General features: G+C 41.4%; 1 protein-coding gene across 1 annotated transcript in view; it reads left to right on the forward strand.

Annotated features, from left to right (window-relative positions):
- odad2 (outer dynein arm docking complex subunit 2) overlaps nt 1-9,008 on the forward strand; it is a 37,512-nt gene extending 28,504 nt beyond the window's left edge. Inside the window, exons 19-21 of the mRNA XM_020631006.3 lie at nt 979-1,167; nt 1,421-1,642; nt 7,276-9,008. Of these exons, the coding sequence (XP_020486662.2) occupies nt 979-1,167; nt 1,421-1,642; nt 7,276-7,392 (528 nt within the window). The 3' untranslated portion in view covers nt 7,393-9,008. The remainder of the gene's footprint in view (nt 1-978; nt 1,168-1,420; nt 1,643-7,275) is intronic.
- The last annotated feature ends 2,793 nt before the right edge of the window (nt 9,009-11,801 follow it).

Here is an 11,801-nt window from a genome sequence, read left to right on the forward strand (position 1 = left end):
TATGTTTAACCATCTTTTGCATATTGAACCATTCATCAGCTGTGGACATGTAGATTGATGTTGAAACATACTCAAATTAAACGTGCTTTGTGATTAATGTGTAGTCCGGTAATCCATAATTGTATGCCTTTTGGAGAAATGTGTGTTCTATTTTCAAAGCACTGAACATTACAGCCTCTGCCACCATGATGTACACTTCCATGGCTGGTGATACGGTGTGTTGTGACTTTAAACAGCAGCCTAATGTGCCAAACCATACTGAAGCCAGAGATGCTTCCAGCTCTTTTGCTGTGGTTCTCCCGGCTCTCGTCACCAGCATGTCTGTTTGGTAGAAATTGCTCCAAAAGTGACTGTGATCCCTTTGGTGTTACATGTTGCCATGAACTCAAACCATTAAGCTTTAAATACACTATGCGTCAGTCTGAGGCAAACATTTCAAAAGCTATGACTAAGCTCTTATTTTGAAGTGTCATATTCATGATGACATTTAGGTTGAAAGCTTAAGAGCTTCAAAAAGATGCACTGAAAAATGTGATGTTGAATCTTTTTTTTTCTGTTTAACCTGTATTTCTTAACTTCACGCAAACTAATTCCTGAATATGGATACATTTATTTTAAGTACAACCAGGTACAAAAAGGTACAACTACAACAATTTATTTTACACATTTTTCAGTCTTATTAATTTTTCTACTTGTTTGCCCAGATCAACAACAGGTTTACCGAAGGAGAGGTTGTTTTATGTTTAACTTTAGATAAAGATAGTTCTCCTGGTTGGTTTGCTTTGATGGGACTTTGATTGTTTCCTGGGCTGATCAAAGTACTTTCTTTGTACTAATTTTGGTGTTTCTTGTTTTGTCTGCCTTGCTCAAATGCCCCTGCCTGCCTCTCCTTGTCAGTCATTAGACTGGCTCCCTCTTCATCATCCTGCTCATTCATTTTGACAGAGCACCAGCTAATAACAGACTCTTTGCCCATAGGATGCAGGAGAAATGGTGCGCTCCCTCGTTGGTGGATTGGAACTGATTGTTAATTTGCTGAAGTCAACAAACACTGAAGTGCTGGCGAGCATCTGTGCTGCCATTGCCAAAATAGCCAGAGACAAGGAGAATCTGGCAGTCCTTACTGATCATGGGGTTGTCCCATTGCTGGCCAAGTTGACTGACACAGTAAGTTCACTTCACTGCTGGAGACAAACAACAAGGTTTTGCTAATCAACAGCACTGCATTTAATGTCAGTAAACAAATCTTTACAACAGTGTGTTGGTCTTTTCCCATTTACCTCAGCATAAAACCAGGTAATGAGAAGTATATAGTAATGTTTTGCCAGGAGTCTCCTGCAGACTGTATAAGATGTGTTGTTGTCTACATTGTGAAGGCTGGTCTCTTGAGATCAATAGCATCCTGCTCTCCTTTCCACAGACTGATGACAAGCTGCGTCGCCACCTGGCTGAGGCCATCGGCCACTGTTGCATGTGGGGCAGCAACAGGACATCTTTCGGTGATGCCGGAGCTGTGGCCCCCCTCGTGCAATACCTGAGTTCAAAAGACACAGCGGTCCACCAGAGCACAGTGATGGCCCTGTACCAGCTGTCAAAGGACCCCAACAATTGCATCAGCATGCACCGGAGCGGAGTGGTCAAGGTCAGTGTTAGTTCTGCTGAGGCTGGATTTCTGACTCCTTACTTCTGCATTTTACAAAGAATTAATTCTATTGTTTATTTTGTGCTTGTATGGCTAAATGTGTCATAATAACCTTGAGCAAAAGTGCTTTGCCCCCCCCCCACCCTTATTTTACCCAGTGTGTGAAAAACACAGGGTAATAAACCTTGAAAAGCTGTGACTATTTTCAGAGACTTTGACCGATGAGGGCAGAAACAAAGTGGGTTTCATTCGGCAGCGGAAACATGACTCCACTTTCTAGCCGTCATGGGAATTCAGCAAAGCTAACAGCTCAGTGTGTGCGCAGTGCCATTTCTCCGGTAGACCCTAGATGCCATTACAGCACAAGTCAAAGGGCTGTAGCTGGGGGTAACTGTTGCTAAGGGCTGTTCCTGGACATCAGGGTAGAATGCAGATCTGGTTCAGGCCAGAGAGTGGGGTCAGAGCTGTTCGAGGCTTAAAGAGAACAATGTTTGGTTTTTTTGGTCAAGTGTTTTGTTTTTTTTTCTCCAAGGCTACATCCGCCAACTTCCTTCATTTCAGTTGTGTAGCACTCGTCCAAAAAGAAACAAGCATTGTTTTGTCTAAAGTCTGAGCCTTTTGGGCTGTTTCCACGCTCTGCATCAGAGACTGTTTATGTTTGTCTCTGACAGTGATGTCTAGATTTTATGTTCAGATTAGGCTGTAATTGATGTCGTGTCATGGATGATCATGTACCCATAGTTTAGTATTTCGGGAAAAGAGTGCTATCTTTTTCTCTAATTCATTCATCTTTCACATAGAAGCACTTTCACATGGAAATCTTTTTGCAGTCCAAAGTGAATTTAAATCCTTTTTCCCTACCCTAAATAACAACTGCGATATAAATTATAAAGTGGTTATGCCATTGCAGCCAGATACTTCTTTTCCCATGTTCATTAAATGGTGTACTTTAACTCGATCTGCTGTTACAGTGTATGTGGTTCAACACTGGCCATAATTGGTAGCTGGACTCAACATTGGGTGTTCCAACAGAGTTATGTCCAATTTGCAAAAGTCGTTAAGTGGAGTGCTTTTTTGTAGTTTGAGCCACGACAAAAACTGGACAAACCCTCTTTTTTTCTCAGTGTGTGCGTGTGTGTGTGTCTATATTCGAAATCTGGTGTGTTTGTATGGGTGTGAGTCCAGAAGAAAGGCATACCACCCTTTTTAATCTGTCTCTGTGTTTGCCCTTATTAATGTACCAGTTAAGAGTTGCAACACTATTCCTTCATGTATTTTTGGACTTTTAAAGAGCTTAATAACCAAAGGCCACGTAAGTGCACCAGTATTGCATTTGTTCTTAATCTCAGACATGGAAACACAACACAGGCAGCCTCATTGTTCAGGCTAGCCTCAGTCTCAGTCGGTCAGGGAGGGCGGCAGATACTTACCTGCCTGACCCCGGAGGAAACATTTCAGTGAGGGGACCTCGTCAGTCTCCTGGATTTCGGTTTGCACTGTGATGTCGTGCTTCATGATATACAAGCAGCTGGTAGAGAGAACGTGTTAAAATAATAACTCCAGTAGATCTGAATGCGTTGGGAGACAGATTATTGAGGATTGATACACAGCCATGTGTCTGATTTACTGCCACATGTAAAACTCTGGACTGACTCTTGTATTATTGGAAACGTATTTCAAAGAGCTTTTTCTGTGCCGTGGAGAAGCTCTACAAACATGTTCACCCACGTGTAGTATACCATTTCCAATAAGCGAGGGTCTCTCTTGCTCCAAGGTTGGTTTAGAATGTAACTTTCCCCTCTAGTGCACTTTATGGTGTATGGCCCGGTCCCTCAGGATTCATGGAGGAAACTAAACATGGATGAGGAAGCATTTCACACTGGAAAAGAGATTACTGACTTGTCTTAGTGTACTCAGCCTCAGATTTGCGCAATAGTTAGTATGACTATTAAAAGTAATAATTCACCTTGTGTCATTTTTTAAGTTCTTAAATATTTGTTGTTTCATCGCTCCTAAAGTTGGTGAGCCGTACTTTTCTTGGAATCAGTCTGCTTCTAAGATCAGACGTTGTACAAGAGTAAAGACTTCAGGTGCAAGGTACATACCGAGGAAAAAAGAAAAAAAGATGAATAGCATGCACCGTTTGATTTCACATCCACTCTTGATATATCACAGTTTTATACGGATGTGCTTGGTTTTGTGTCATGTACAGAATCAACATGCCTTCCCTCCTGTGCTTTACATTGCTTCCAGAAGCTCTGGGGATTGTTTACTTAAACCATAAATCCTTGTAGACAGCTTCAGCCAGCTATTTGCATTAAAGAGGCTCTTTCATAAGAAAAGCTTTGTGAAGTAAATGGATGAAAATTACTAAATGTGGTGGTAATGATTCGTAATTTTCAACTGAAAGCTTTCCAGAGCATTGCTTTTGCCAGGTCCTGGTATGTATTTTAGGCGTTTGCTAATCTAAATGAGAAAAACGTTTGCACTTTAGTTGCCATGAGCACGCTGCTGCCCCAGCCTGCTGAGTGTTTGTTTTATTTTTTCTCTCTCTCTCCTGCACAGTCAGACGCGAGGAGTGAAAGTGCACAGTGAGGATGTGGGGGGCAGAAAACACTCTAAATGTGAGGGCAGGAATAAAAACCCAACAGAGCATCACAGGTTTACTTCTTCAGTTTCCTGTTGGTTTGTGGGAAACATGACTTCAGGTTGTGGGTGTAGTGAGCGGATGATACAGCCGCTGTGTGCTGCCTGCTCTGTTATGACTACCATGTTTTTTAACAGCCATGGAATGTAATGTTTTAGAGACTTTGAACTAAGATTCTCGTCCTTGTGCATTGGGTCAGAAATGCCAAGCCATGTTTGGGTTAGAGTAGGGTTCAGACAAGAGGCTTTTCTTTTTACTCAAATCACAAAATAATGATGTGAAGGGGAGGACGACTGGGTTGGTAAGGCTAGGAATGGATCCAACACAGGCACACATAACAGATGATGCACAGCTGATGAATGGAGTCTGATCTAATGAAAACCTGGTCGACTAAGTCTCTGTTGTCTGGATGACAGTTTGGTCAGCTATTTCCAGGCAGCTGTGGTTCAGACTGAAACTTTCCTCCTCAAGTCATTGATTTTAAAGTCGCCCTCCCGCCTTCTCCTCTTCCCCTTCAGACTACCAGAAACAGCAGTTTAACAGTCTCCGGCTCACTGGAGGCTGCAGGGAATGTTGTTTACCCTGACATCCTTCACCAGCTTCCCCTCAACCCCTGCTAAACACGGCTGTGTGTTTGTGCTGTTTGCGTCCAGGTTGGAGTCTAAAACACGGGAAAGCTGGGTTAGAAGGGGGTTGATGGAGCTATAATGGCTGTCAGACCTGGCACATGGGAATTTAACCTGAACTCTTGAGGGCAGACAAGGTGCAATAGGGCACACTTAACACCATGACACCTCCTTGTGCGATTCAATGTGTATGTACACACATGCAACAATATTGTGCAGCCTGGCCCAGACCTCATGCCTGCTCCTCCCCCTCCCTCGCTGGCTGGAGGGAAGCGTGTTCCCCCAGCTCCCTTCTTGGAGGTCAGAACTTACTGAAGCTCTGTTAAGTTGCAAAAACCTCAAAGGCTCACGATTCAGCTTTCAAATGTGGGGCAAGTGTTCATGTTACCACAGTCAGGGAATATCTAACAAGTGCCGTATTATATTCTGAGAGATCCCAGCTGGGAGGGAACGAGCGAGCTTGAAAAAAAAAGGCAGCGAAGAGAGACACGCTTATCTTAGCTGAGCCGCGCACTTCGGGAGACCTTATTTGGCTACGTCTGAATAACATGCTATGAGGTTGGCAAAAACTCTGCCTCTGGCACTTTTCAGGCATCCTCTTTTCACAAAAGAGACTTGTTTAGCGAGCTGCATGTTTTCTGGAGCCTGTGGATGTAAGTTTACTTTTGGAGGTGTTTTGGGTGCTATTTAAAAATCCTATAAAACCTGACGGCAAATGTTTCACATATACTCCACCACACTGGTGCATTGAGAGGGGCTGACATCTTGGACTGCTGCAAGTCTTCTTAACACAAAATGAAGCGATTATAATCAGAAGGAAGTGTATTCTTAGAAAAACTTAGGTCGTCGTTTCAGAGCCTTTTTCCTTTTTTGTTCTTGTACATATACAAGCTGGCTCACCTCATCTCTCATCTGTTTTCTTCACACTGTTTGTCCTTTCCCTGAACATCCTGGGAATGTCTTGTCTCTGCTCCTTTGGCTGTTTGCTAACCACACAAATGTGCCGAGTCGTGCACAGTCACAAGTTTGCATACAACACGGGGAAGGGTCAGGGTCGACCTTTAGCCCTGCTTAGAAATACAAAATGAATGACATTTAGAATCATTCATCTGCTTTTAAATGAATCTAAAGGAGAGGTATGAATATTTTTCGGTCTTTTTCTTTGACTGTGACATCAGTCTTGATATTGTCTTAAGTGTTTCTGAGCATCAACTGGGAAACATGATGGTTCACAAACTCGACTTGTGAGCCTGTTAAAGCATTATCTTCCTTTAAAGAGATTATTTTTTTTAAATCCCCTTTCATATGCTGAACACGGCTTTGATACGTGGGACTTAAAAAGTGCCTCAGACGTCTCAGCAGTCGCTGTATTTATCAAAGCCTCATTGTGTTTAGTAGCAGGGAGGCCTTAAGTGCTTAGTTGAGGGATGTAATGTTGCCGTTGGTTCATTATGGATGTAAACAAGATGATCCAAAATAATTGCGAGTGTGGCTTAGGAAACCTCTGTGGCACACCATTGTGATTTCACCAGGGAGCACACATTGAACACATTTAGATCCATCCATTACACCAGAGTATTTGTGCTTACATTGACATTTACTTTGATGCAGCCACGCAGACGCCCACAGACATAATGTAGTGATTTTGCTGCAGATAAAATAGAAAAATGGCTCACCCCTACAAAGCACATGCCACTCAGTGGTATGCCATATATCCAGTGTTCCTTTCTGCTTATTCCTGCACAATGCGCAGCTCTTTGAACTTTCAAAAAACTTTTTTTAATGTTCAGTTTTATGTCACCAAAATATAAACTTCCAAAGCTGGGCATATCTGGAGAGCGCAAAACCTTGTTCTGCAATAAGATCTAACGAGATCCATTACACAAGCCACTAATAGTCGGATATAATCTGACCTTTGGAACGGCAGAGGCTGTCAAGTTGTGTGGTTCATGCTCAGGTTTTTTAATGTTGAGCCTGCCCTACAAGACTTTCATCTGAACACAACTTACAGGAGCATGTGTGCTCGCAGCTGTAACCCCTTTGCTGAGGCATGGTTTGGAAGGATAAAGTGGGACACACACACACATACACACACACACACACACACACACACACACACACACACACACACAGAAAGGACCACATGGCCTTGCTGCCTGAGACTGTCGCAGCACAGCCACTTTACATGCATGCAGCCCTTTAGGATTGTGAAGTGTCGACTGCTAACATGGCTATGGTATGTGCATTAAGCTGCCTGTTTGGGTACTTTTTTGTACAAGTGGGTTAATACACTGTCAGTCAACATTGATGTTTTATGAATCTGGTACCTCTGTTTTTTTGTTTTTTTTTTACTCCCATAGCCGCTCATCCACATCATGGGCTCTGACGATGAGACGCTCCAGGAAGCTGCGGCTGGCTGCGTGCTCAACATCCGACTGCTGGCCCAGGCTAACAGAGAGGCAAAGTTATATTATTGACAATGAATAATCACAGCAAGTTCACTTTAATCACATGGCTCGATGCTAGTGGGAGGCACAAAATGCTGTTATCATGTCTTACTACTGTGCTCAAGGTTTACAAATCCATGTACAGAATCTGTTAAATCATGATCATTTCATTGTCAGGCGATTCGTAAAGAACTCAAATTCTCCTCATGCTCATCTTTCATGTTGTCAGTCTGTGAAATCTGTAGAGTAGCTTTGCACAACTTTAAAAAAAAACCTTGTTCCGCCTCTGCCTGAAATGGTTAATTACAGCTAATGTCTCTTTAAGGACCCCCTCCACACGTGTCCATTTTCTTTCTTTCTCATTATTTGTATTGCGCCAATCTCTAGACCCTTTACAAAAGAGCATATGGGATAATATGCAGGAAGGATTTATCCTTTGTGTTCAAGTCTTTGTGTTCCTCACGTTCCTGTTGTCCACACCTCCTTGCTGCGATCCCTCATGATTTGAAAAGCCCTTACTCATTGCTATATTACAAAGACCCAGCATTAATCCATCATGAGTGTAGCACTTAGCAACATTTAGCAAAAGTTACAGTGGCATGAAAAAACTTCCTGGGATCGCAGGAGATGGGATAAGTATGTATGTTAGTATGAGCATCCAGCATTGTAACCCTAGCCCTAACCCATGTGCATTTTAAAAAGGGAATCAGCACAACAGGTCAACTTTAAAAGATCATTTTTGTGAAAATCACGAGGGATCGTTGGCCATTTTATAGTTAAATCAATAACAATGTTATTATCATTAGCTACTCTGAGACAAGTGGGGGTCATTTCTGTCTTATATTAGCTAGCTAACAGTAGTCAATAAATACATTTTTTAATTGTTTGGCGCCAATCAAAACAAGAGTTATCTCAAGATATTTCACAATAATGTAATAATAACCATTCTGGACATTCATTTGATGTGACACACTGTCAAACTGTGGTTTAATGATTATGTTAGCTAGCTTACAGCAGCTAGAAAGTTATCAGTGATGTTGTTTTTTACTTCATATATCTTGATCTTTTCTATCATCCAGTATTACCTAGTGTGTCTTTAATTTTTGATCAAATGAGAAGAGGTGACAGCAATTTGTCACAATGTTTGGATGATTGCGAACATGAAACCCGGCAGCACAGCATTATAACAGCACTTTAGCCTCCCACCCTAAGCATGAGGTTAGAGGAAGTATTTACCATGTGAAGTGTGAAGAGATTTATGTTTGTCTTTTATAACTAGCACAATAAATAACCTGAGAAATAAACTGTTGAATTGTAATTGATTAAAGCTTTTTACTGTCCTGTTTTTGCTCACTCTCTCTGACAGCGATGATGTAAATAAATGTTTCTTCTTCATGTTTGATCTTTAAACAAATACTGCAGTTCAGTGTGATGTCCTTCTGAAGTAACATTCCTAAAATAATCCTCCAGACCACGATCCAAACAAGGCACACATCTGTTAGGTTGCTCAACCCTCTACACACTGTCCGTGTACTTCTGCTCTTATGTCTCATAATATTTGTAACTCAGCCAAATAAGAAAAGACACAGCCTGCAATGAGAACAAGGCAGCAACGCTTGCTGTTAGTTATATAGTAGCAGTTTGGATTACATGGGGGTCTGCAAATGTTGTGTTTGTAATAAATGTGATAATTTTAACACATTTTTCAAGTCTTAAGGGAACTACCGTACTTTATTTCCATAAAAATTGTTAATACATCGAGTTGGGAACAGTTACTCAAAAGTTTAACTCTGTTAACCGTCACTCCGTTATGAGATACGTTAACTTTAATCTGTCAGACCACTGACAAACAAACAAGTCTTTCTGATATATTTTTCTTAAAGGGGACATATTATGATAAATTCACTTTTACAGTGTTTTTGAACATATATTTGGGTAACCTGAGTGTCTACAGATCCACAAAATGTGAAATAAACCCATCCAGTCCTTTGTATGTAGTCTGCATAAGTCTTACAACACAGAGAAAAATTCTATGTTTCAAATGTGCTCTCCTTGTGATGTCACAGTGGGATTCTGGTAAAAAGAAATCCCCTCCCCTGGTATCTCCACCCATGGACTCCACCCCCAGCCTAGAACAAAACTTTTGCAAAGGTCCGCCATTTTTAGTATCACTTGATAATAATTTTATCAAGATCAATAATAATTAAAAAAACTAACGCTGATAATTAGGGATTAACGGGTCACCAGACTTGTGCACAGCTCTGGTAATACAACTGTATGCCCTGTCTCTGCTCATTTCTTCCACATAACTCCAGATTTAAAAGTTAGATTATGTCGGGGGTTTTCATTAGAAATAGTGAAATAGATTTTACAGGGAAACTCATTATTGTTTGTAAATGCTAAAAAGTCCATAATTCAGGGTCATCTCTGTACAAAGGCGCTTAAATGGCATTTAGTTGGCATAACTTTTAAAGGACTTAATGAAGGATGTTTGGGAAATCCCTCATTACAGCAACATGCTCTGCTTCTCCCACATGTGGTTGTTGCTTTTTTGTGAGTGAATATTTTACTGAAAGGCTTTATTCACTCATTTTAATCCTGTTGTTTTTCTTTACTTTTTGTGTTAAGGCACTGCAGTGGTAATAATGTGAGTACAGCTGGTCCGTTTGTCTTCTGTTCTTGTTTATTATAAACAGACCATGTCAGGCTCGACAGCATTTTGCATGTCAGATTCAGTGGAAGACTGTTGGCCTCGACCACCGCTGCCCTCACACAGCCTGTCAGCCTCTCTGTCTCCCTGATCCCTCTGTCCTGGTCCCAGTTAGCGGAGATGCTGCAGCATTCAACCACAGAGGCTGCTGCTAAACCTCATGGGACTTTTATCATTAACATCAGCAACGTGCTAAAATAGAGAATTAGCAAAACATTGAAAATATGTGGTTGAAAATCTTCATCACTCTTTGAAGTTTAAACACTAGCAGCTGTTTGCAGGGTTCACTGGGAGAGCACGGATGGAGGAGAGTATTTGAGAAGCCTTCCTACAATGAAGATCCTCCGAAAACACAAAAGCTAGGAGCTGAAAGAAGCCACTGTTTTCAAACCAGTCAGAGCAAATAAATTCACGATGATTAATGGCTATTTGATTCGACACAGCCAGTTTTATGGCCTCTGCAGCATGCCTAGTGTCAGAACGGATTCGCTAGAAATAGTCAAAGAAAAGCATTTATTCATTTCAACAAAGAGGGACACATTTTGTTTTCTTTGTGTGGGTCAGCTTAGCCTCCCTTCCTTCAGCTGATTTTTTTTTCTTTTGTTTAGATATAAAGTTCACAATTTTCCCCTTATTTTTTTAAAAACTTATTTTCCTGCTATACTCTTTTGATAATTACAAGTAGTAGGTGAAAATTCTTTCCAAAAGTGGGGTGAGAAATAGGGTGTCCATCTCTTTTCTTTTCATTTAAAGGAGTCTGTAGTATTTTTCGTTGCAGCTTGTAAACACAACATTCAAACTGGACCTCTTCTCCTGGGTTCACACTCACTACAGGACGAAGTGTACGTTCCACCTACACTGCAAGCTACCACCCGCTAGCACAAGCTAACCGCCAACAGATAGCAGACTGACGCCAGGTCAGCGTGTTAGAGTCGACACACGATTCGACCTTGTGAACGAGCTTTATCTGCTCTGCATTTCGCCTCACAATGATTATATCTTGTCGTATTTGCCCCTACATGTATGTCCATGTCCGTCATATTTGGCAGTTTTAATCTAATGCGATGGTTGAATTGTATCCACTTCTAAACTCACCTGTGCGCTCTCATTGGCTGGGGGAGGACACACCAGCTTCCCTCCCAGAAACGTCCCGAGTCGACCAAAACAAAACGAGACATTAAAATCCAGTCAGGACAGAGTCTCTGCAGACGCAGTCTCCAAAACACATGTATGTAGGCCCAGAAGAGATGACTGAGCAACATTACTTTCGTCTAAGTTTTCATTTTTTTAGTAAAAGCTACTGACTTTATCTTTGATCCAAATACATAAAGAGCAGGGCAGCAAATGGCTCCCTGCAAGGTTAAAATGTATGCAGAGCAACATCTCTCCTGCTAACAACTTAGCACATTGTATCTCATTTAAAATATACAAAACACATTTTATGGTCTTCAAGTAGAATTACATGTTGGCTCTATTTCTTGACCAAAAAACAGATTCTTGTGCACCCTGTATGTCTGAGCGCCAGGCAGTTGTTTACCAGGAATTTATTCCCGAACATAACTTCCCCTAAAGCCACAATTTGTCTAGATGACATTTCTCTTTGAATATGGATTAAACAAAGCGAGATACAACATGCTAATTAACCATGCTGGTTTGCGTATTTTGCTCTGTTTTAACACAGCAACTTTGGCAGCTTCATCCTTCCGTCTTCCTCATCTGCCAAACGTTG

The sequence above is a fragment of the Labrus bergylta genome, chromosome 20 (assembly GCF_963930695.1).
Source record: "Labrus bergylta chromosome 20, fLabBer1.1, whole genome shotgun sequence".
In the NCBI taxonomy this organism is placed as follows: Eukaryota; Metazoa; Chordata; class Actinopteri; order Labriformes; family Labridae; genus Labrus; species Labrus bergylta.